This window comes from Gymnoscopelus braueri, assembly GCF_963280865.1.
Source record: "Gymnoscopelus braueri genome assembly, chromosome: 3".
Classification (NCBI taxonomy): domain Eukaryota; kingdom Metazoa; phylum Chordata; class Actinopteri; order Myctophiformes; family Myctophidae; genus Gymnoscopelus; species Gymnoscopelus braueri.
This window is the reverse complement of record NC_137612.1, coordinates 32326002-32353151: the sequence shown is the minus strand read 5'-3', so window position 1 is coordinate 32353151 and position 27150 is coordinate 32326002. Positions and strand designations below refer to the sequence as shown.

The window sequence follows — 27150 nt, the reverse complement described above, 5'->3', positions numbered from 1 at the left end:
AGAACGAGTGAAATCACTGACTGAGCTCTTCACTCCGCTGCTGACTGACTTCACCTGGTGCCCACGACGCGCACTGCGCATGCGCCCTCCCGTGGAACTATACACCTGAGTCGGAGCCCTCTTGCGCAGAGGTAGAAAATAGGCGATCTACAAGCAGTGAGCTGGGGGAGGCATCTCATTATTTATAGCTCTCTAGCTCTCTTCTATTATAGAGACTTCTTTGATGACAGTTATATGGAGTGATGCAATGTACATTTTCATTTTGTAGGCCTAGATACAACATTCAAAAGATAGATGCTTTCAATGACTATTGTCAAATTAATTAACACAATTATTACTGTACCACCTCCAACTGTAGATTCTTTCCCCATTTTCTGTTTATTTTTTCAACTGTTATTTATCATATTTTGACACTTGGTTTAATAATGTAAACATGTTTTCTCATGCCAATAAAGCCCCATTTGAATTGAATTGAATTGACAAATGACATAGGCTGCTGATGATGGGAGGCCCAATTGTGTTCTTTTTTTAATAAAAATAAATAAAACACACATTCAGGTTTACAGGACTTTCAACAAACCTTCCAATAAATGTTTTGTATTGCCATATGAACATATTATTGGTGTGAGAAAGGGTTAAAATATTCCTTGCAGGGTTTGAAGGAGCATTGAGAAATGTTAAGGTGAGGTAATCCCACCCTTGAAGACAACATTGCCTGAGGCTGACCATAAGAATCTGCTTTCAAAAGCCACTGAAGCTTTTTAGGCCTAAAATGGCTGTTGTTATCTGATCTCCCAAATACTTTAGCTTAAACTAATGAACAGATCAAAGTGTCTCCTGCCATGTGCTTGTTGAGAGTGAAGCTTCCACATCGCATTTTCTTGAAATAAACGTAACTTACCTTAATACACCGCACAGAGCTTTTAATCTGCCACAAATCAAAGGTTAATTAAACAGTTCTGAAATGAACAAACAGGAAATCCTAATTTCACAAGCCTAACTGTAAAGCCTATGCAACAAAATATAAAAAGAAAAATCGAGGGGGAAAAAAGACAACATTTGGTTAGTAATGAATTTTCATTTTATGAAAGGCTTGTAAAACGGATAAATAGCCAATGCATGGAGCATTTTTAGTTGAAGAGACGTTTCTGAAACTGAGGTATTTTTTAAGATGAATTAGGGTTAAAGGAGTAGTTCACCCCAAAAAGTACTTATGTTCTATCAATTACACGCCCCGTTAAGCCTTGAATGTATGGGTTATTTTCTGTACATATAGGCTATTATTCAAAACAATAAATATACGAAAACATACATGAAGGAAAACAGTCAAAATGACAGACATGCCAGTCTTGGCAAGGCTCTGAGTTTCTTAAAAGGTTAATTAAATGTTAATTATTATTAGTTTATAAGTAAGAAAATTCAACCCTACATTTCTGTTTTTATTAATAGAACAATCGAGAAATTGAAGCAATTTGTATAGCAATTATGATGGTCCCGTAAGATTAGATTATACTATTTATTTAAACAGGTCTAAAATAACTTTAAGTATAGGCCTATAGCTTCAACCCTGTTTTACAATATGAATAGGCCTAAGTACTCTCCTAATATACAAAAGCAAAGCAATATACATAATGAAGTGCTTATATTTCTGGGCCTAGGATGTTGGTCTATTTATTAACTATATTGTCTTAAATCGAAACTATTGAGCAACCCTGTTGTACCTGCTATGTCAAACATGTGAATCTGTCTTAATTACACACACGTTTTTGTGAAACATAAGTAAGTAAGCCTATGTAGACTGCAGTTCAAAAGTAGACATTATACAAAAATATAATTGTGTTTAAAACCTTGGAAAACGCATTGAGGGAGAACCCTCATTTTGAATGGTGCAGTGAGACATAATAAATTCACCCAGACACTAAGATCAAATAGCAATAAAAGAAGAATACATACATATATTATGTAGCCTACAATAACAGGCGTATCTATGTAGAAATAGCGGAGAAAACTATAACAACAAACAATAATAAAACATGATAGGCGATGCAGCTGAATAAAGACAGGAGTTTATTTTCAATCTTCGGCCACAATGATTGGATTATTTATGGTGTAGTTTTCATTTAATGAGAAACATGCAGTTCTCCCTGGTACAGATTTCTGTGGAGGATAAGTATCAACTCTTGCTAAATATCACAGGGTAAAATGACTGAGTCTCTGCTGCCCTCTTTTGGTGGGATCTTTACATTACTGCTGTTATTCATTGCGCAGACCAGTGGTTCTCAACCGGTGGTCCGGGGACCACCAGTGATCCTTGAGGGGGTTCCAGGTGGTCCCCAGCTAAATGGAGAGTTCATAACCAAATGGACCCTTTAACTCTTGAGAGTGTAAAATGAAACCATTTGGTTTCATTTCACACTCTCAAGAGTTGAATTATTGTTAAACATCTGCATTACTTAATGTACAAGAAGTCTACACAATTAGAGAATGTAGAAGAAATATTCCAAGTTTTGGGTCTGAGAGTCTAAATCTCATCAAATGGTGGTCCGTGGTTCAAATGCCAAATAAATAACCTTGATATGAAAAGGGTTGAAAACCACTGGCGCAGACTACGGTTACTGGGTTAAACTGGGTTCCAAGATTTAGAAATAGAAACCACACAATTTTACCAGCCAACTAGATTTTCAAGATATAGAGCTGGCCTGTTCTGGTTTGGCCTGATTAGAGACCAAAAGAACTTACCAACTACTCAAATTGTACCATTGTTACATTTTTCTGCCAATGTTGTTCCATGCAGTAAAGTCTTCCTAAATCCTGTTAACTGAATTATGGGTGCATAAAAAAAATTAGCCTGCAAGTACATCTGGGTCAATTTACACCATCAGTGTTAAATTAACACTGATTTTACTCTGTCAGTTTAACCACTTAGACCCTATATACTTAATTGACCCGTATGAGTCCTCCAGGGGACTATACAGTACTATAGGCCCCCTCCTTTGTCCCTCTAGTCTACACCAAATCTCTTTGTTGAAAATTACAGATTTATGAGAGATCTGCAACTTTTGCTGAATGTTTGCCCCAGAATAGATATTATGTGTGGCCCACGCATGGACAAAATGTATTTGGTAGCGAGCACAAGAGGAATCATCTTCACAGTAAAACAATTTTTACTCCACACAATTTATGACAGCCATTGATAGCCTGTGTGGTAATTGACCATCAATATTGGACCAATGGACTCCCATACATAGGAATAGGACGGTGGAGGCCAGATTTGAGCAACTTAATGGAGTCTTTTTCTATATCATAAGGGTGACAAACATTGACAAACAACTGAACACAACATGGCAGTGCACTGCTGCATCTGTATACTTTGGTTTAGTTTATGCAAAATCTATTCTCAAACGTAGGTTTATATTCTGTCTTCAAGTCACAAAAATAGACATTGGATTCAAGTATTGGAGTCAACCAAATGTTCCGCTTAAAAAATCTTTATTTGTGTGATTTACTGATAAAAGGGGAAAAAGGAGCATAATATCATCATATCAAATATTATGTCCACTCAGACAGGTAAAACAAAACATAGCCTCATAATGTGTTCCAATTCTTTTTTGAAGCCGGGTGAATAAAACAAGATGAATATAAAACATTAACGCAACCATGAACAACTAAGTTGGAAGTCAAGAGTAATTATTTCTGCACAATTATGTACTTTGTAACATAAATCATAATAACTAATAAGATAATAAATAAGATGAAACCCCTGGTACTGCATTATGAGGGGAAAATAATACAGATATCTATATTATGCATTACCTTTTGGGGGAATATTGAATTTACCAACTTTACTAGTAACCGCAAGTCATGCAATTATAGAACATGTTTCAGGATTCTTTCCCCCCTTCACATTATGAAAGCAAATATGTGACCTTAGCTTTCACTAAATAATCAAGGAAAGCTTACAGTAATGTGCATTGAACACGCAAAAGTGGTCTCAGAGACACTGAATCAGATTAAAATTATTTACTGATGCTTCAGGACAATGGGAGGGCACTCGCCATGAAGCCTCGCACCTGGCAGAAATGTAAATAAGGCCAAAGTACAGGAGGTGGTTTGAGTTGAGGACCAATGGTCTGAAGTAGCGCTTAAGCCTGATCTAAACTTAACCGTAAAATGCTGAAAATCGACGATGACGAAAACTGTCTATCTGTCTTGTGTATTTTCCATCATATGCGACTCCATTATATGATGGAGAATAAATTAAGCATTATAAGGCTACTAGAGGCCATGACCATGTGCCCCAAAGCATATGGGTAATTACTGGAAATATGGTGAAGATGGTTGGAACACGCTGTGCTGAAGTGTGCCAGAAAGAGCACATTTCCCCTGTGAATTGTCCAGGTTCCAAACAGGAAATCCAAGATGGCCAAGAAGGATGAACATGTAAATGAGCCAGTCAAAAAAGAGCCTTGCAAGATAACTGTTCCAAGTTGGAACTTTTAAGCGAAAACAGCAGGTTGGTCAATTTATGCAGTCCAATCCCAAAGAAGACCTGTTGTAATACACAAGGCTACCACTAGGGCGCAATAGAGCAACAGTTTGGGCCAAGACATTTATAGGTTCCTAGCCAAATCCCAAATCACCCCTGTTGCACCAAGCATTATTCTCAAGGCACATCTTATTGACATCACAGAGGTCCAAGGGAATATGTGTGTTGAGTAATAGAACAAAACACATACATAAGCTTGGGGATTTATTAAAAAAATCAAACAACCAAATACCAGGGCCTGAGGGGATGATTTGGAGGACTGTGTGCACGTGCCCAAGTGTCAGAGAGACAGAGAAAAAGAGATAGGGAGGGAGGGGGGGGGGGGGGAGCGAGAGAATGCATGGCTATAGAACAGAGATTTATTTGGATTGGGAGCTGAAGATTGCTCTGAAATATGTGTAACACAAATGTTCAGAGTAATCTCACTCTAACATATTGCCACCTTGTGAATAAGTGGTCTTTGTTTTCCCGAATCCATCATTCCTAAAAGTGGTACGGGGTGTGGGTCACCCAGTTGGAAGTCTGGTCTTTGGTGCGCTTGGCAGAACTATGGCTGGTGAACAGGGACTTGAACACCTCTGATTTCTCTTCCATCTGCTGGACAGACCTCTTGGTGGCAGTTGCAAGCTTGGAAGAGCTGGACGAGCCAGAGGATCCAGCTACAGCTAGGAAGGAGCATGAAAGAAATATAGTAACCATCATACATTTTTACCACATGAACACCAGCATCCCTATTCTGGATAGGTTATAGTAAGCCAACATTCTGCAAAAATAGGCTATCTACATCGCCAATCTACTTCGCGATGCGATGTGTTGTGAGTTTATAGATCCTGGCGAAGACATTTGGTATAGTGGGAAAAAAGGAGAGGACCATGTATAGACCACTGGGGGACCCCAGTCAACTTAAGTATAAGGTCTAAGTGGTTCATTATTAGTAGTAGCACACATTCAATAAATAAAACATTTGTATGAAAAACTACGTCAATCACATTATGCAGTCACTGATGCTATGGGACAATGGTAGAGTACAAAGGCCAAAATGCAGGATGATTACTTGGGGTTTCTATTAGTCATATCTATCCCAAGACCTTTACCTTTAAACTAAGGCTGGGCTAAATTTATCTCAAGTCGACTTCATTTATTTAGCCCTCACTGTTACAGTCTCAATACAAATATAATGAAGCAAACAAACAACACCCCTTGTCCTTAGACCCTCAATCGGAAGGCAAAATAAAAACATAAATAGACCAGGAGGTTTGTTACATAAAATCATAACAAGAGAGGCTACTGTATTTATCAATGTGTCACCGTATTTTGCCAATATCTTCTTCATAACACCCAACACATGTGCTTTACAGCCCAGTCAGACAGTAATTCTGAGTTGCCTTTTCTGCAAACCAGGAGTTTTTATAACTATAAAACCAAGTGAGGTATGTATCAGGATATAGCAGTGTGAGCATACCTGACTGGCTGCCTTCACCACCACCATTTTGCTCAGAGCTTGTCCCTGCCACGTCCACTTGGGGAGAGCCTGCATTGTCTGTGGGCGAAAAGCAAACACAATTCATAAAACACTGTAAAGAATTAGCATATAGGAAGGTACATTTTAATGCTGCTCTGCATCATGTAAACATGAAACCAAACCTCTTTTCATTGCAATGAAAGTGTGCAGAAGGTGATGTGTAGAAAAAAAGAAAACAGTTTAAAGCCTGTTTGAACATAAATAGAATAAAAAATATCTTAACTCTCTCAGTGCCACACAACGAGATATCCCAAGTTTTTTCTGAATGCCCTCAGTGCCAAGAACGAAAAATCCAGAGTTTAACTTATAACTGAAAAAGGCTGTATCTCGCTTCCTAAGCAAAAAAAAATTGCTGGCACAGTATGAACATTTTTTTATTTCATTGGCACTGAGAGAGTTAACATAGAAGCCAAGGTCAAACAGAAGCATTTTTGTAGGATGTGTACTTGGCCTTTTTATTGTTTCATTGAAACTTGTGATGACATCCTGGATGGTACAAATAAACATTGTATCCTTCTCAGCCAACGCCTTGATCAAAGGGGAGGGGAGAGTATTGTGCCTTACGCAGCACTGCTGGACTCAACAGGAAGCCACACCAACATAATGCAAAGACACTCAGTTCTGGTGTACCAACTACTGTGCCGTGGTCTGGCATATACACGCCAAGTCAGACTGGAAAAGTACTGCAACACTGGTGTCTGTACTAATACTAATGTACACACCCAGCTCAATGGCAGTATCTTCATTGTCAAGATGCTGCCTGGAGTAGAGAGTGTCAATAACCACATGAACGCTAGCATCCATATTCTGGGTCATGATAATAGACCAACTTTGGGGGAAAATAGCCTATCTGCAAGCTAAAAATGCATTGCTCACAACGTGAGATCGGCTATTTTCGTCTAAGAGGTGTAGAGGGAGAAAAGGAGGCGGCCAAGTATAGACCCCTGGAGGATGCCGGTAAACGAAGTACATAGGGTTTAAGTGGTTAAAAAGCAAAAAACTAAACACAACATTTTCATGTACTCAGAATAACGTCGCTATGGCATCCAAAAGGTAAGTTATTATAATGAAAGCAACTACAACCTAAAAGAGTGATGAATATAAAATAACTAGATACCAGAAATACTGCCTATTTAAACCACAATAACCTGAATACATATCAACATACTAGAAAGAAAAATCTTCATCTACTTCCTAATAGCACTGTAATAATGCAACAAATAATAATTGCCATGTGACATAAAACATTTTAAGTGGGGTGAAACCCGGCCCAGAAGGCTGGCGTAGCGGTCCGGGCACCTAGGCTGCTAATGCAGCCTGGCAGTGTGTCGCGGGTTCGAATCCCGATCCCGACGACCTTTGCTGCGTGTCACTCCCCATCTCTCTCTTCCCATTTCCCGTCAGTCTACTGTATTATATCAATAAAGGCAGAAAAAGCCAAAAACAAATCTTTTAAAAAAGTGGGGTGAAACCCTAGGCTGATTTAGTGTTTTTGTAGTTGCAGTTCAGGTTTAAAACTACACCAGCGTAAAAACATGGCAGACTGCATGAGGGTGACCACATAGTATACTGTGATGTAAGCAACACAGCTGAAGCCAATCAAATTAATAATGTGTGTTAGGTTTAGGTGTGTCAATTTTCAGAGATAATTTGCATAAACACATTTTATTAGCTGTAGCTGCATTTTTGACTAGCCTGCTATGTTTTTGTAAATGTGCTGTAGTTTTTAACCTGAACTAGGAAACAAACAATGATGTGGCAAAGCCTGCTTTGCCACAATTGCAAATTAAAGTTCAATTGTGATCCTCATCTGAGGTCAAGCTCTGCATGGACCACCTATGATCACCTACTGGATTACTGGGTATTCAACAGATCATTCATGTCACTGAGGCATCGCATACCGTCCAGTACCCACCTTTTGACTCTGATGGTTTGGATGCACTCTCAACAACCTTGCTCTTTTTGGATTTCTGAAGGAAAAAATACATTTGAAAACAAAACAAGTCACAAATAGGATGGAAGTATCATTTAACCTAAAACACAACACTGAACAGATAACACACATGTTGGTTTTAACATACTGTAACTGACAAAAAGAACCACCTTGTGGCAAACAAAAACGCACGTAACGCATACTGTTCTCACCTTCTGACAATACCAAGATACATTATATCTACATTAGATCAATACATATCAGTTGTTACAGTACATCATGTTACCCAGCACATAACAGAACCAACCTTTGCTTGTTTTGCCTTGGCCCTCTTCTCCTCCATCCTCTCCCTCAGCTTGTCCGTGTCCTCCTTGGTGCCATTGATCACCACAACATCTTGCTCTTGGAATGGGTCGCCACACTGAATCAAAAGACAGAATGAAGATGAAAAAAATATGGAGATATTAGCATACACAACAATAAAGAGCAGCAAAGTTTAACACATTCACTGCCATTGGCGGACATCTCCGTCATTTAACACATTCACTGCCAGAGTTTATTCATAATATACTCAGACACAAAGCAAATTTCAGTGAGAACTGACAATAAAGTTGTATCGTATCGTACTCACCCAGTGCCAGCCATTTGTGTTTTATAACCTTTTCAACCGGTCACAGAACTTGTATATCCATTTTGATCCATCATCTTACCGTGTTTATAAACACACAATCGATGTACGAGCCCCCAAAGGATTACGTTTTCTGAGGCGAGCTGTCTTGAGTTAGTTTTCGCCAGTGCAAACAGGCTGCAGGCACCATATCCAGCAAGAATGCTCAAAAAAGCCTGAGTAGATGTTAAAATTACCTGAAACATGTTTGAAAGTGAAATATCCCTTTAAGGGTGGCGCTAGCGGAAAGGCCATAGAGTTTCCAAAATGGTTAATTCTCTAATACTGTAAATTCAATGGCAACCCTCTCAGTTTCGAGACATCTTGTTTGGGACCAAAGTGTTGGACGGGCAGGTATTGATATACATCCGTTAATATTAGAGGCTGAAGTCTTAACTGACTAGGGGTGTCACGATACGCCTAATCCACGATTCGATTCGACTTTCGATTTTAAGGTCACGATTCGATTCGATTTTCGATACGATGTATATTTTTAAAACTTCATTTTTTTCCGCTTTGAGGGCTATATGATTATTAATTTAGGCTATTGTCTTGATTTGTAAAGAAAAACACATGTTTCTCAATAAGTCCCTTTTATTTTAATAATATCAAATGAGAATGAGAATAACAAAAAGGGTTTTATGCCCTTAGAACAACTGTCATTTTCAGATTCTTCTTTATGATGAGATAACATTCTTGTGAAGCTCTATAACTAAATAAAATCTAAATACAAAGTTGAACATGTAAGAAAAAAGGATTCAAAGACAACTGTTATTTGGCAACATGTTCTTAAACATCTTAAAGTATGTTCACATTGTTTGAACAGGTAAGAGCTTTAACAAACAAGAAATGTGAATAATAAGCTAAGCCAGGGGTCTTCAACAGGGTTTTTTTTTTTTTCCTTAACCCCATCCCTTTTCTGAGGTGAACTTTAGCCAAAAATAGCCGATCTACAAGCTCACAATGCCTCGCGCTGCTAGGCGTTGTGAGCTTGTAGATCGGCTATTTTTGGCCGAGAGGTATAGGTGTAGAGGGGAAAAAGAGAAGACGGAGCAACTATCAATGTGGAGCATAATCGACAAACGTAATCGACAAGCCGTTTTGTCAACAACGTGTCGGGTGCCCTCATAATTCACTGGGAAGCCAAAATATTGCCAGACTTTTGACTTAAAGGGATACTTCACTTTAGGGCCGGGGACACATTTAAAAAAAATATTAAAAATAAATGAAAAAAGTTATGGAAAATTCATGGCCCCCTCACGCATTAGAGTGTCCTACTAATGTGTGAGGGGGCCATGAATTTTCCATAACTTTTTTCATTTATTTTTAATATTTTTTTTAAATGTGTCCCCGGCCCGAAAGTGAAGTATCCCTTTAAAGGAAGCGGGAGGGTTTTCCAATTCTTCCGTTTGTGTATCATCATTACCATCGCTGGCTTCAGCAGTGGCCATGGTGAAATGTAAAGTAGTATACAGACGCAACGCTACAGCGGTCTCTCTCTCTGTCTCTCCTCCAAGTGTGCACTGTGTGTGGGTTTGTCCCGTCGTCTTTTTTTTCCTCCCCCGTCGCATGCGCGATGCACGGAAAAACACAACAGCGGCTCGCGCATGACTTCACCCGGACGTGCAATCGGATGTGCGGGAGTATTATTTTTTTATTAACCCTTGAATCGCGATACGGCTTTTGATTTCGATACACTGTATCGTACGTCATTTTCGGTTCGATTTCAATACGTATCGAGTATCGTGACACCCCTATAACTGACGTCAGCATAAACAACACTGTCAAAACCATGAAATTAGTTACTCCACATTTTGTGACATCTTCAAGACATCATGTGCTACAGAGGCTACACCTGATATTATCAGTAAAATGGCCATGACCCACGAAACCGCAATGGATAACCAATGTAAAACGCTTTTGTCATGCCGTACAAACAGAGATAGGCTTTTTTCTGAGTTGTTGACACTGACCACAACATTATTGCATTAAACACACTCCAGCCCTACTCCACCCTTTCCCTTTCTGACTTTGTCTGCTCCCACATGCGAACACCACTCAGCTATGGAACTGATGTAATTCTCATGACCTTACAGTACACTATTTGTAGATGAGAACACTACTCTTCCAAAAACAGAACATAGCAAACCATGGCTGTGTTCATTATGCAAGTCACAGGCTGGACCAGCTTCAGTGGTTATGTGGGAGACACCCTTCCATTGTTTGACTTAATTTTATATATCCAAACGAGCCTTCTCATTTAAAGGTAGGGTCAGTGATATATTTTGGTATTTTTAAAATGTTTTTGTTAAAAAGGTTGAAGTACTATATTGTGATAGTAATCATTGCTACACAGAGCGTTTGTTCGGTCACAGGGGTCTCTCCAGCTCTTTAGTAAACAGAATATAGTACATTTTCAGGTAGGTGACAACATTTGAGCCAATCAGGAGAGAGCACTGAAAAGGCATTTTCTGTTTAATAAAGAGCTGGAGAGACATGGGAGACTCCTTATATGGACAGGACACTCTATAGTAACGAGTACCATCAGAACATAATTTGACCCATTTCGCAATTATTTGAATAATTGCAAATCACTTACCCTACCTTTAAGTAATATATATGTGCATAAGACTGAACCGTCTGCACATGGCAAGCAGATAACCATTGATTCCCCATGCTTCAACACATGAAAAATCGCCACGGTAACCTTTCCAAGAAGTCATATAAATTTGAGGATATTTGTGTTAACAGATGGCACTTTCTGTCAAAACAAACACTGACCTTGCCTTTATTTTTATGTGTTGGTAGATGTCATATATAATGGTCTCTCATGTCACACTGACGTTTATGGCTTATATTTCTTTTCATGCGGAAAGTTTCTCTGGGACACCAGGTGGACCGATATCGTACGTGTGTGGTCACCATTAGGAATAGTCACCTTAGTCTGTCCAACTGATTTTCTGTGCAGTTGTCAGCCAGATTCCGTAATTTATTTGATTTTTACAAATAATTAAGCTAAAAAACAATACTGCTTTTCAAAAACAAATAAAACAAATAACTTAAACGGCATTGTCACCCGACTGACCACTAGTCACATTTGCAAGGTCACTGGAAGCTGGCTTGAAACAAACCATTTCCCTACGCCATTCAAATGAATGACTATCAATTACATATAGCTACTTTGCGTGTAAACAAAACATCTGCAAAGTGACTTCTAAAAATACATATGAACTTATCTGCCATTAGTTCAGGCAGCAGACATTGCACAAAAATGTCATTTTGGCATAAAGCTCACAAAGTGTCGCTATGTGATGTGTTGTGACCTTGTAGATGTGCTATTTTTGGAGTAATGTTCACGCATAATGACATACCACTATGACTTTCATGTGGTTAACAGAAACTGTACTTCTACCGGGAAAATTATTGTGTTATAGGGAAATGAATCACTATCTGTCATCTTGAAAAATGACTACAGATATTATCAGCTCTCTTTGGAAAATGTCCAACATATGTTGTTCTCTTCTGCGAAGTCAAGACTGGGTAACATTTTCCTCCTTTCCTTTTTTGCTTGGTTTTCTCAAGGTAAAACATTGCCCCAGGACACGTCGGATGATGTAGGTCATAGTTTTGTCCCACAATGTGACAGGGGGAAGTGACCAGTGGTGGACAACGTACTCAACCCCAGTACTTATAGTAAGTAAGTATAGATACTGCTGGTCAAATATTACTCAACTACAATTGAAAGTTGCTCAGTCAAATCTGTACTTGGGTTAAAGTACTGGAGTACATGCTTTTAAAAGTAGAAATTACAAAGTACATTTTATTTTTTAATATCAAAGCATTACTGCATAAAAATTTAGACATTTTCCCCCCAAGAATTATAGGTCAAAGCGTGAATCGGTCTGTTACAGTGCCACCATGAGGCTGATTTGAAACATTTGGGGCAGAGGGTCGTGCAAAGAGATTGTGCGAGCAAAGTGTAACACCGATCGGTCCTGCTGTGCCAGAGATTAGCTGCTCACAAACAAACAAACGGATAGGGGCGAAAACATTATGTCTGGCCTTTGGCAGAGATAACGACATATAAATTTGCACTCGATATGATATGACAAGCAAAAAAGAAACAGAGAAAACACCCCATGCATGCATGCAAAACTCAAAGCCCTCAGTGACCAGCAGGGTAATTATTGTGGATGTGCATAGTGTAGGCTCAGTGGGGGTGACCCGGACCCTGGCTATGTGCTCTGTTAACACAAGAGAGCTAATCTCAGTAGCTGACCAGGCAGCAAACAAACTCAGAGCGCTGCTCCAAAGTCAGTCACACTGCTGCTGTTGCTGCTCCCAACAACATCGACAAAAACTGGTTCGGGCAGCTAAGCATTTATTTCACTCAACAGCTGTGCAACAAGCCAGTAAACCATTCAACCAGCACTTTAATGTGGCACTGAACCAGCCATCTGAGAGGCGACAAGAGAGAGACATGGATGGGGAGATACAAAGTGTGGATATTTCAACTATGCTCCACTAACTTGGCTGGGGCTCTGCACGGATGGACTAAAACATCTGAGAAATGGAGGGAAAGAGGAGATGATGGATTGAAGCGATGCAAGACAAAAAGTGAAAGTAAGAAGAAAAAGGAATAAACAAAGTGACAGAAGAGAAAAACCAGAAAGGGGAGGAGACAGGAAATAACAGGAGTGAGTGAGAAGCGGCGAGTGTGCGGATCTGCCGGTAACCAGGCAGGCTCCCGTCTCAAGGGGATGGAGGAGAGACTCGCTCAGCAATGTAACAAGAGCGCAGAACACACACACACACTTACTTTCTCCGTCACAGGCTCAAGCATTGAGAATACAGACCCTTGGGCCACTTGTTGCCTGAGACGACAGCAGCAAAACAACTCTGGATACTCAGATCTACACAAAGTGCATGTCTTTTATCAATGCTCCAGCTGCAGCTGCTGTTGCTGATTACAGTGAAGAAGATGCCTTACACGGATGACTCCTGTTCTTTGTTTATCGCCAGATGGAGTCTTGTAACACTCTTTGGATTAATGTTCTTATTTCCACTATGAGGACAGGGGCTAATGTTTAACATCTTCTAAGGACTACGGGTTCAACTAAAATCAAGGTAACTGACTAACTGTGTCTCCTCTGTGTGTCTGTCTGTCTGTGTGTGTACGTGCATGGTTGATACATTGTATAGACTTTAGAAGTAGATACATAAGGACATTAGACATCAGGTCTAGGCTGAAATCCAGAAATGGTTATACTTAGCAAAACAATTATCATGATTGTCCATAATCAGCATTGTAAACAATAGTTAAAAAGTTTCCTTTCCAACTGAAAATACATTTATCATTAACCACACATTTAGAATCAATAGCAGGCAGTTCAATGATTTCTAGGAATTCAAAGGCTGTCTTTCCTTTTACTATCATTCAGTCAGAGAAGAGAAGAATGGCTGTGGCCACCACAATACAATTCTACCCTTATCTTCAAGGGTAGAAATGATAGCCTAACATGGTGAGGAAAGAACACAAGGCATTGTAGACACACCCACTCACTCACACACAGTGCAACCGTACCCTAGGCAACCCTAGGTAACCCTAGGGGTTTCTGCTCTGTATGTCACTACGCCCTGTGTGCGCTTAGTTAGGGCTGTCACGATTATGGCATTTTACTTGACAATTAATTGTCACTCAAATAATTGCGATTAGCGATTTAATTGTGTTTCTGTTGAACATTAATGGAACATTATGAATAAAAATTTAATTTCTGTTTGTCTTTTAGTCTTCGTCAATAAAAGTTGCACAGGGCACAAATGACAAACAACACATTTAATTACTTTATACTTAAAAACGTTTTAAAAAAATATATGAACAATTGATTATGACGATTATGCAAAACATTATTGCGATTATCTCAAATAATTTCGATTAGGCGATTATTTAATAATTGTGACAGGCCTATGCTCAGTGTGGTATTTCATCAGAAACCTACATCATTTCCAGAAAACTACATGTAAATGTTTATTGTCTCCGCCAGGCCAAAGGCGTGGCCGAGACTATGATTTCGCCCCTGTCCGCCCATTTTTTTCTAGTTTCCACTGCAACGCTCAATTGAGAATAGGAGAAGGACCATAGAAGCAGAGGTTCCTCTGATGAGTCATTAAGAATGATCCTGAGACACCTGAAGCATCAAACGTTCTAACCCACCTACGCTATTCCCCAATTAACATTATGTAACAGAGTATAATCTGATTGACATTGTTTTGTACAATCTAATATTCATAATTTTCCATCTTGACATAGCCTATTCCCTATTCCTTTCTCATAATGTAATCAAAACCCTGTAGCCTTCAATCAAATCGTTTGGACAATATATAATATTGCCCTGTTCTGAATTTGGATTGAGTCTCATAAATGATGTCATGTGGTGTGTGATTTTAATTTTAATGTTATTTTTATATTGTAGATTAGAGAGAGGAAACCAAGAGCAGAGAGAAAAGAGACATGTGGGACAAGACAGGAGGAGTCAGAGTCGAACTCGGGTCCTCATGCTCACAACAAATAAATGGTCTGTGCACTAACTGGCTAAGCTAACAGAAACACCTATGAGTGACACCAGACAATGTAAAGCCTAGTTCAGACCAAAGATTTGCGACGAGCCGAGTTGAAACCTGCAATCACTTCCAACAGAGTGCCAAAAACAGTGGCTTGCAACACTATTAAAATGGACAGTCCACATCAAAACGACTAACAGAGACCTTTCACCTTTTCATAGCAACGATACTTATTTCATCCTACTTCTTTGATGCACAAACTCCAACAACTGACTGCAAGCAACCATTGAGAGATAGAGATAGAGATAGAAATAGAGATATATAGCATATTGCATATATTCCACTTTATCTTTTATTGTACACAACTAACTAGCAAGACAGGTCTGTCCCTTTCGGATATGTGAACGAAAATGTGCGTTCACAATATTATTGGTGTCCTAAACACTACATGGATTAAAATGTGTCAGTCAGGCAAGTAAACTTATTAGGGGTGAAGGTTGAGAAGGATGCGTGAGGGAAAGCCAGACATGCAAGGAGAGTCTGGGTGTCTGTCCTTTTTACACAAGGAATGCGAGCATGACTCCAACTCGATTCAATATATTCATATTATCTTACCGGGTGCACGCCGGTCTAGAAGAGTTACTTTACAATAACAGAGAATACCAGCAGAATATGTACATGTTTCGGCGTTAAGGCAGTGTACCTTGCCAACTTATAAATAAAAGTGCGGGACAGTTCCGTGAGTGCTGGTAATGGTCTTCTGTGTTATTTTTTTCTCTTTCTCTTAAAAACATCCCATAGAGGGAACACATACAATTGAGGTTCTTTAACCTCAATTTCAACCTTCAATTTCAGGTACTGTACGACCAGTTCCAGCTGTAATTAATCACTGCATCCACATGCTCCACTAATGAATCATTTTTTCCAAAACCATTCTGAAAGTTGAACGGTGGTTCACACACATCACACTTTCGCTTTGCGTAGGCACAGGAAGAAAGGCTATGATGTGTGACACAGTTATGCAGTGGAGGAAACGCTTTTAACCAGAGAGGATCACACCCCTGCATACGTCTAGGCTTGAAGTTGAATCACTCTTTCAATTTGAGTTAACCCCTCCCCACACACCCTGGCTATTTCTGTGCTCGGAGGAAGCCAGTGTACCCCCTCCACCCTCAACGGCTGCCTGTTATGAGGTCAGAGGCTGGCTTAAGTGTTACACCAGTGATTCTTAACCTGTGGGCAGATAATTGAATTTCATGATAATAACATTATTATTAAAACAATTATTGGGGGAAAATGTCATGGTATTCTTTCGAATGCCAAGGACACTGGCACGGATAGATGTTTTACTTAAGAGTAAGAAACCTTGCTCACTGCACCTTCAAGCATTGAACTGTTTTGATACTACTGCTTCTCTCTGATTATTGATTATTAAGTTAATAATTAAACTGGGCTGTGTGGGTGTGACTGCACACCTGTTGTGCATCAATTAATCGATGCAAAATCAGTCATCCATCTACTCTTGCTTGTAAGAGATGATCAAAATAAAGAGAAAAGTATTTAAAAAAAATAACTTAATGTCGTCAAATTGAATAACATTTCATTATCAAAGAAAACCTGTAAAGCATCCATTTAGCATCCATTTAGAAAAGAAAACCATGTTATATGGGTCTGTTGTACCCTAATGATGATGCTGGTCCAAAGTAAAAGTTGGGACCAGCGCGTTTCTACAAGGGTATTCAAACTATTGCATGGAGAGGAAAGATAACAAGGCTTGGGAGGTACACACACACACACACACACACTCACTCATACACACCAAGATAAGACTTAAAACACCAAGCTTGGAACCTTTGTGTGAGTATGCTAAATATCACTAAAGCAACCACACTCAGCAAACCTCAAGGGTATGGTTTATGTTACCCTGACTGGGTGTATTGATTAGAATGTTTTTGTTTTGTAAAATAACAGGCATATACATAACAATAAAGAACAGGTGAAAACAAAAGAGACAGCTCCATAACAAGTGAATAACCAACAGATTGTTAAATTCAGATTGTTTAGCTGAAAGCTTCCTGAAACTACCTGGTATATACCGTAAATGCATTTTGCTCAGTGAACAAGCAAACAAAAAGAATACCGACATTGCATCCAGTAACCCAAATAGTTACAGTACAGTCCCTCTACAGTACAAACTGATTAATATCTGGAGATGGCCTGTTTTACTGCTGCTGGAAACAAAATGTCCCGTTGTGATAAAAAACAAAACCTTAACCTTATTAGCTTCTTTCGTTATAGCACATTTCGGAATCTGCTTCACTTCCTTTGACACACAATCTTTCCTGTATAAACATTTATATAATTTGTCAGAGTTTTGTTACCAATACCATACAACTGTTAACCTTGTAAAGAGATGCTCTCAACTAGTATGCAGTATCTGGATTGTTCCAGTGTTCAGGATGAGTCAATGTGGATGTATGGTCAGCAACCAGGGAACTGGCTTGGCAGCCAAAGTGGCAGGTGGATTTACAAAGATGTTTTACTGGCCAAAGAATATAGCTTTAGTATATTGCTGTGTGTTAATATTAGTATATAACACTCTCATAAAAAAGGTAACAAGTTACAAAATCAAACCCCCATTGGAGGGTCCAGCTTGATGATCTACCCTGCCAAATGTATAAGCCCATCAAAGTAAAGCAGTTATCTATTCTAATGACGCATAGCAGCAAACTGCAATTCAATCTACACACACTTCAATTAACACCGTCAGCTGCTCACCCCAAATATGAAAATGCTGGATAACATGCATGGATAACATTTTGTACCATGTACTGATAAGAGCACCACAGTTACACAGGCTACATACTGTACACGTATGTACATCCTGACCAGATTGTATAATGTAGTAGGCTATATACATCATTTGGACTGCAAGGCTGCAGCCTATACCACCATGCCTATTCCATTTGTCACGCTTCAAAAAAGAACTGATCTACAAGCTAGATTAGACAGACACCCTTTCACGATTATGTCTGCTGACGGTACCATACCACAACCCCCTTCATTTCCTGACAACATCTATGATTCTTGTACATGAATTGCGCACTTTCCAACTCCATACCCTCCGGTGAGATAGCTTGACTTTACCCGTTTGATTGGTCCGGGCTCCCACAGTGCACATATCTCATGCTACGAACGGACTAGACTGCCCCAACGCTCCTGATTTCGTGTATAGAGGGGCGGGTGTAAAGAGCCGGCGAGAGACGGCGGCTGATCCCATTGGTTCACCGATCTGTCCGTCAACCCCCGCCCCGTTAACACAACATTACGAGCGACGCCCACTGCACTCTGGTTGGTTGGGAAGTGAAACACTTCCTTATACCGAGTACACCGACGCGCTGGGTCAGGCTTTTATTTTTTAGCAACACTAAACAATAAAAGCCTGGAGATCGAGGCTACGAACGGACAAACACACACATGTCGGCTAACTCGGCTGCAATCGCTTTAGACAGAATCACAACAGCAGTCATTTCTTGCATGAAAAGTGGGAAAAATCTGGAAGTTGGCTACTAAGGGTCTCTGTAGTTTCCCATCCAAAGAGGAAATCTACACACCACTGATGGTTGTTGGATGCTAATTCTACTCCCCGTTAGCAACTACCTAGAATTAACATTTATTGTACTGGATGATCAAATATGGGTAAATCATTAGCCTATGCCATGCAAGTTGGACATTTCACTGATTGTTCTCCTGGTGGACTAACATTTGCACAGAATCTTCTCCTGTGCCTCGGCTAGTGCAGCAGAGAGTTTGCAATATTTGACCCACTGAACTACTGTATACAACTTGAAAATTGGCCTCTGATGAAGTGTCTCACATACTCACAAACACATTTATTTAGTATTGCCGAATGTTCCAGGAGGGTTGCTAACTTTTGTCTTTATTGCAGGAGGTAGGAATCTGGGCCTGTGCTGCCTGTACAGCGGGAGCTGGATTATTATGCTCCAACTTGAAGGGACCAAGTGCAGCTTCTTGTTGTGCCTTGGGATCAGCATTGTGATCTGCTCGGCCATCTACCTGAGGGCGAAGATACCAGTGGAGCCCCAACCCCTAATAGTGTCTGTTGGATGCAGGCCCTTTGCCGCTAAATGTAGTACTTTTCTGTCCAGCCCAGAGGAAGGACTAGAATGGCACCGGCGCGATTGCCAGGTATGTTTCTTTTTGTAGTATCTTTGTTTTGTTGGAACAGTAAAGAAGACAATTCAGAATGGTATAGCCCCTCATCATCAATTAAAATGAGAAAAGTTCACCATAACTTCCGAAAAAGCAGCTGTCCAGGTATGAAGGACCATGACATCACACGTGGATGGAGTTGCTAGTCGTATAAATGAAATGTACATTGTAAATGACTCGCATTCAAAACCAGCTGTACTGGAATTGCTCTGGAAGCCTCTTCACTGTTTACCGGGGCGGCAGGGCTCAGGAGGTTAAGTGGACGCTTGGGAACGGAAGGCTCCCATTTCGGTCCCAGAGTTAGTGTCGAAGTGTACTTGAGCAAGACGCTGAACCCCTAATTACTCCCGATGAAGTTGGTGCCTTGCATGGTTTCCTCCGCCACCGGTGTATGAATGCGTTTGTGAATGGGTGAATGTAATGCACAATCTATGTAAAGCGCCTTGGATAAAGGCGCTATATAAATGCACCATTTACAGTTTTCCCTATTTGAGATAAGTATCCTTGATGTACGTATGCTTATTTACACACTTTGTGGACTTTCTTCCACTCCTGAAAATACAAAACATAATTTTTCGGGATGTTTTCTGAATGTTGGGGCAGGGAGTATTTAGCTGTTCACACCAATTTCCAAATGTATATTTGGCGTTTGAGAAGGGCAAATAATGCTTCATTTTTCATATTTGAAAGGCGAGGCAGGAGGGGGGGAATTCTCTGTGCGTGTTCACCAAATGTGAATAGGTTTGACAATCACTCATGCTCATTCGTCTATCAAGTCCACTCCCTTTTAGGGATGCCACAATCTGACAATGATCAGATTAGAAAATTGGACAGCCCTGGCGAATATTTTTCGATTCGTTTTTTTTGGGGTAAAAAAGTTTAAAGTAAAAAATAAAAAAATCTTAAATTATAATACAAATTTGAATTTTAAAATAATTTTCGATTATGGAGACTGTAATGAATATTGGAAAAATCGGTGGCATCCCTACTCCCTTTGCTTCCAACGAGAGATTAGTCCTCTGTTTACCTATGCGAGCAGACACCTATGACATTATGTTTGCTACTCATTTATTGGAGGCTTTGGAGAAGCCAACGTACTGACAGAGTGGATTATATTAACAGCCAGGTCCCAGCTAAAATATTCTACTGTAGTGGTTTAGATACGTAGGAGAAATGCGAGAACAAATAAAGTGATGACAACTGTAACAATAAATAGTTTCTCTCTCCATCAGGTAGAAAGCTTTATCTTCAACCCTCATCTGAACTGCTCACATTTGACCAAAGCTCTCCACTTCATCACAAGACCTCTGAGTCACGAGGAGGAGAGCTACCCTTTAGCCTTCATCTTGACCATCCACCAAGAGTTAGAGCTTTTTGTGCGTCTGCTGCGGGCCGTCTATGCTCCACAGAACATCTACTGCATCCATGTGGACGCCAAGGCCCCCTGGAGGTACCGGAAGGCCATACAAAGGCTGGTCAGCTGCCTCCCAAACATCATCCTCTCCAGCCGCAGCGAGACGGTTACGTATGCCGGCTTCTCCCGCCTCCAGGCAGATGTGAACTGCATGAGGGACCTGGTGGGGTCCACGGTGGGATGGAGGAAAGTGGTGAACATGTGTGGACAGGATTTCCCTGTCAAGAGCAACCTGGAGCTGGTGCGTTACATGCAGAGTAAGGAATGGAGGGACAGGAACATGACCCCGGGGGTCAAGCAGCCAGTTAGCATGAGATACAGGACAGAGCTCCAGTACAGGGAGATCATAGGATCATATGTGGCCCGAAGAGGGAGGGGAAGGAAGAAGGACCCCGCTCCTCACGGCCTCAAAGTGTATTTCGGCACGGCATACTATGCCCTCACTAGAGACTTTGTAGACTTTGTCCTGAAGAGCCCTGTGGCCCGGGACCTGTTGGAGTGGTCCAGAGACACCTTCAGTCCAGACGAACACTACTGGGTAACACTCAACCGCATCAAAGGTAGGCCGAAAGCTCATTACTTGGGCTACAGAGTTTCACTGAGGACTAATTACTTCCCTTGTCTGATTTATACTTCGGCGTACGAGGGTGTCTTGTGCTGAAAATAGATGGTCTACACAAGCTCACAACGCGTTGCGGATGCAAGGCGTTGTGAGCTTGTAAATCTGCTATTCTTGGTGCACGACACCGTCGGACAATGGAGCATAAATTAGGCATCACTTACCCCTGGAAAATACAGTAAACCATGGGATGTATTACGGTAGTCATTCTGATTATGTATAGAATTGAATGACAGACAAACACGTTAGTTCTAACAGTATAACATATGATCACAGCCTTTGTATAACTTACCGACTCAATTCATCTATAAAGAAGGCTTTGTCATTGACAACAGCATCATTGTTAAGTACTACCATTTCTCTCTCATATAGACCTTTACATCCTCCCCAAACCTAGTCATGCAATCATCTGATACAGTTCTCGACAGTTAAAAATAGAATAAAGCAATTGGACACCTGAAACATTATCTAAGAAAATTGGACTTTGACTTTTCCTTTCACTTATGCTAATCAATTTCAATTTCACAGTTGCATCTGGATATTCCAGGGACTAGTATTTTCACTGCTTTAGACTTGTAGATGGGTTTGTGCTATTGCATTATTAATAATGATAATCATAAGTGAACTGAGAATTGAATTGGTTACATTGCTATAGAAGCTCCAGGAAGCCACATAGATGGAGGCTGGGCTGGAGAGATCCGGTCAATCAAATGGAGGGATCAAGAGGGAACGGCACACAATGGCTGCAAAGGTACACTCGGCTGTAATCACACTGGATACATTTAGGTTTTTCATGCTTAAATGCAGAGTTAGTAGTTTAAGTGTAACGGCACAGTTAGCGTTACACATTCCCTGATTCAAAATATGCAAAGACATTCACCTGTGGTGAAAATAATAAGACATAATGTCGCCAAATATGGCATTGTGTCTTTCACCAAAAGTGACTAACACGCAGCATCAGTGAGAACTCCCTATGGTGTAAAGTCTGACAAAAGCATCAATAAAACTACAAAAACCAAGCCAATTGATCTCCATCTGGTCCTGGATCGCTGATGAGATGGGCACAACTGTCTTCTCCCATTATCATGGGTCGGAATTCATGGGCCACTTCAGAGCCGAGGACATGTTGCATACTGTATCTCCTCCTTAGCCTTAAAAATGTCATCCTCAGATTGAATACCTACAGCAAGTTTACAGTAAATTTGCCATAAGTAAAGCCCAAGGGGCTTGTTCCCATTGTGGTCGAGACAATTTAATAACTTTAACAATTTATTTTCTCTGATTCTAATTTAAGACTTTTTAAGGACCTGCGGGAACCATGGAATACTTGAACATTGCATGGACCATTGTCCAATAAGTCATTGATGTTTGAATTTCATTAATAAATAACTTATCCAGGGAAAATGTTTGGCTAGACTTTTCAAATCAATTAAAACTGAATGATAAGTTTCAAATCTCTGCAAGTTGACCGTCATACCTGACATACCTGACAGAAAGGAATGCAATCTAATGTCTTTCTTGAAAATGAATCAGACTTGAATTTACACAACATAATAGAATTTACACTTTCTAGTCATGTACTTGTTGTGTCTGTTAAAAATGGTAACGTCTGATAGAATGTCAGCACCAAGTCCAGAAATAATTAAACTTCTAAATGTTTTGTTGTATTCTAGTCCGGTCAAAACTGTGTCTTGTCAATTCCCCAGGGCGTTATGTAAGAGACATCTGCATCTATGGTCTGGAAGACCTACCCTGGATTATCGACAGAAACAGCATGTTTGCCAACAAGTTCGAGAGCAGTAGCTTCCCCGAGGCACTGGACTGCCTGGAGCAATGGCACAGAGACAAGCAGCTAAGGCAGGCCACTGTGCCCATAGAGCCATCATGGCTGCTGGCCATACAAGTCAAATCCAACACTAGCAGCAGCTACTACAACAGCAGTGCTGGACCATGAAGTAGCTGGCTGTTTCTTGAATGAAATATAGACTATATTGTACTGTATATGTATGTGACTATCACTATACACATACAGGTTCCATTAAGTTGCACCTTCTCTGACAGCTGATCAAATTGAGGATAATGTGAAGTATTGTGTAATATACCTATTTATAAAATTGTGAGATGACTGCCATTTCCTTTTCTAATTGGGGGATAGAATATTTGGACATGAGCGTAATCGTGGTTTCCTGCAATCATTTCTCAGACTTGATAACTGTTTAGATCAAGGTTCTATGGTCACCTTTGAGGTTTTGAAAAAGCAGAGCTATAGTAGTCCAATTTGCCAAAGCTTCTGGTCTTTGCATTACATTCTAGTATAGTCAGTATGTTTCCCAGGGTATTTGTTGCTTAAACAGCTGGTTACGGTTGCCACAAGACAAGAATGTGAAATGCTGCTTTGTGATCAATCCTATTTGTTTAAAGGAATGAAAATTGTCAGGCCATATGAGTCTCAATGTTGATTCAAGGCCTGTTTTAATACTGTGCTAGACTACTTAGGGCTACAAACATCCTGGGAAAGCAACTCAAGAATTGTGATGAAATTTAAGTTAAAACATAAATATATGATATATGGAACAGCCCAAAGGAAAAACAAAAGCATACATTAAAAAATTCAGCTGAATACCAACCACAACTATATTTACAAATGTTAACCAGAATAGAAAAGGCACACTGCCACTGAAGAAGGGACGACAATCTTAACATTTACATTCCAGGGGAATCTAAGTGAGCTGATGATCAAGTGAGCAAGAGTTGTTACTGACATGTCTAGTTTGACCTGAAATACTCTGTGGTATAAATAGGCAGAGTATCACAGTGGGCATAGAGGCAGGGGTGATGACACCATAACCACACAAGAACACACATACATAGAATAGAATGTGGGCACAAATACACACAAAGGCAAATACACATGCAGTACCCACACATACACAAATCCTGACACAGGCAACTTCACGGTCCGCTTGTCTACATTCTAATTTCTCAAGAGTCACAAATGGTGCAGTACACTGGAGTACTTTGTCAGCAGAAAGCTAATCGTGTTATCTCTTTGTGTCCGCCACAATACTTCCTACAGGTTTGAGTGGTTAAATCAACGGAATGAAAGATTCTGAGTTAGCCCAGGTAATTACTGATAATTAGCAAATGGCCAGAGCAGAGGAAGTCTGCTGATGAAGGAGAGTGTAAGACAAAGAGTGGGCAAATGTAATCGCCACACTGGTAATTTTTGTTCATTGAGCTAGTTTTCTTGCACTGTGACCTATAGCAGGAGTTAAGAGGGAGAAGATTGCAGGAGAGAGGATGTGATTTGTCTGCAGTTTTATCATACGATTGTTTTGTTGTTGTCACTCTAAGGTATTTAAGATAAATATATATATAGAGACCAACACGTTATGATGAAGGGGTGGTACTTAATTTGGGACATAAATGAATACATTATACGACTGTGAACAAAACTAGCAGAGGATATGAACTAGTGATAGGGTTTTTCTGTGACAGAAAAAACAGCATCTTGGTGGTTTCAACAGTACTAAACGGAAGTACTTATTTCAGAGGAAGTCTGACATTATTTCCAAGTAATGAGTCATAAGCTAGTCTGTTTCTCCGGGGTCATGCCTATGTTCCCTCAATCTCTAACAAAAAAAAAACATCCAAATTAGGCCCTATGTTCCCTCAGTCCTATATTCCCTCAGCCCTATGTTCCCCCATATCAATTTAGACCATATGTTCCCTCAGGCTTATTTAAAAAAAAGGTAAAACCGCTGGCAGTGGCGGATGAATTAATTAATTAATACCTGGCAATGAAACCTTACAGAAAGCCCAAATATTTAAATGTTTAAAAAGTGTCCCACTCCCATCAACTATTTGTTATTAGTCAGAAATGTCGGCCGTCAGTGACACTTATAATCGGGGTTCCTACACATTTTCCATTTCAAAATTCCATACTTTCCAGATTCAAATTTCCAGAATTCTCTATTGATTCTTCAGACCATATTTGACATACAAGTATAATAGCTACATGTACTGTAGATGCTTATTATGTAACAAAATAGTTTTAAAATCCAACTTTACTGATATACCTTCAACCCCTATAGTAACAGAAGGGATGTTCATGTACAATTGACCAGTGAACTAGAAAGGAGAACTAAAGTCTATTGACATTGCTTTATTGGCTGTTTAATAAATGACTATAAATAAAGACACTCCTACACAGAAAGTTTGTGTCTATCTAAGGCTAAAGGATACCTTTATGGCTTCCTTATCGTTTCCTCGTTTTCCTACAAAAAATATGGAGGGGACAATAATATATATATATATATATATATATATATATATATATATATATATATATATATATATATATATATATATATATATATATATATATATATATATATATATATATTCAATAGATCATGGGACAATGAGTATACTGTAGATAGCACTGCGCCGGTTAGTTTGTGTCCTCGGCATAGATGTTTGACAGTGGAAACTCGTCAAACTTTTTCTGTGTATGAGTGACTTTATTTATAGTCATTTATTAAACAGTGTTGATATGATTGACCTAATCTAACAGCCAATAAAGCAAAGTAAATAGACTTTAGTTATCCTTTCTAGTTCACTGGTGAATTGTACATGAACATCCCTCCTGTTACTGTAGGGGTAATATAATAATAATGATATAAAGTGCTTACCAGGTGAGCACTTTATATTATTTATGGAGATGGACAGGCCTTAAACACGGAACTCCAAACACTATTTGGGGAAGTGTCCAAGGAAGGCTGTCATAGATACTCAATTGACATAATCAATAAAAATAAATGTATGACAGTCTTGATCCAAGGCAGGTTTCCTTTTGCAGAAAAGATAACCTGTTTACTTTTCTCATAATTACATGACTGCATGAATGTTCAAACAAGTTTTAGATTATTTGTGATGCTATGTATATGCAATTGTGCACAGACAATAAGAACAATAAGAATACAATTTAAGCTGATAAATGGGTTCTCTCTCCTGGTAGGGTGAAATTGGTAGCCCACCTGAAAATGTTTTTTCTGTTTATTAAAGAGCTGGAGAGACGGGGAGACCCCTGTTACTGAACAAACACTCTATAGCGATTATTGTCCGAAAATAGTGTTTTAACCTTTAACAAACAACATTTTGTTTTAGCAAGAAAATATAACTTAGAGCACCTTTATGTATAAACCTGTCCATACATTTTTGAGATATAAAAAATGTAACCTTTTGTGACATGCCATGTCTATTGTCACACTCCATTTGTACAATTCAGTTCCATGGCCCATGTTAAAAATATGTCTATCACTTTTTTAGGTATCTTGCTAAAAAATATCTCATGACAGACAAGAGCAAAGATTTTACCCCATTTTACCAATGAATCTGAGGGAGCATAGGGTTGAGGAATCTTAGGGCTGGGGGAACATAGGGTCTATTTTGGGATGGGGGAATATAAGGCTGAGGGAACATAGGGCTGAGGGAACATAGGGCTGAGGGAACATAAGGCTGAGGGAACATAGGGCTGAGGGAACTTTAACCTGTGCCATGTTTTTTTCCCTAATTCTGAGGTTTTCTCATAGAACACGGATCTAAAAAGAATTTACATGTATGTCAATGTTGAGCTTAATGTGATTAAAAAAA

The 27150-nt window shown here is 39.6% G+C and overlaps 2 protein-coding genes across 2 annotated transcripts in view; one reads left to right on the top strand and one right to left on the bottom strand.

Annotated features, from left to right (window-relative positions):
* Positions 1–3472: 3472 nt before the first annotated feature.
* The window catches only part of rtf2 (replication termination factor 2), a 37478-nt gene continuing 13800 nt past the window's right edge, over positions 3473–27150 (bottom strand). Inside the window, exons 6-9 of the mRNA XM_080423962.1 lie at positions 8309–8422; positions 7984–8038; positions 6009–6086; positions 3473–5211 (exon numbers count right to left, since the gene is read on the bottom strand). Coding sequence (XP_080280088.1) covers positions 5030–5211; positions 6009–6086; positions 7984–8038; positions 8309–8422 — 429 coding nt within the window. The 3' untranslated portion in view covers positions 3473–5029. The remainder of the gene's footprint in view (positions 5212–6008; positions 6087–7983; positions 8039–8308; positions 8423–27150) is intronic.
* gcnt7 (glucosaminyl (N-acetyl) transferase family member 7) lies at positions 12864–25475 on the top strand. Its single transcript, XM_080423960.1, has 5 exons — positions 12864–13795; positions 19179–19438; positions 20695–21436; positions 22151–22246; positions 23202–25475. Exons 2-5 carry the CDS (start codon positions 19229–19231, stop codon positions 23447–23449), a joined length of 1296 nt encoding a protein of 431 aa, XP_080280086.1. The 5' UTR covers positions 12864–13795; positions 19179–19228; the 3' UTR covers positions 23450–25475.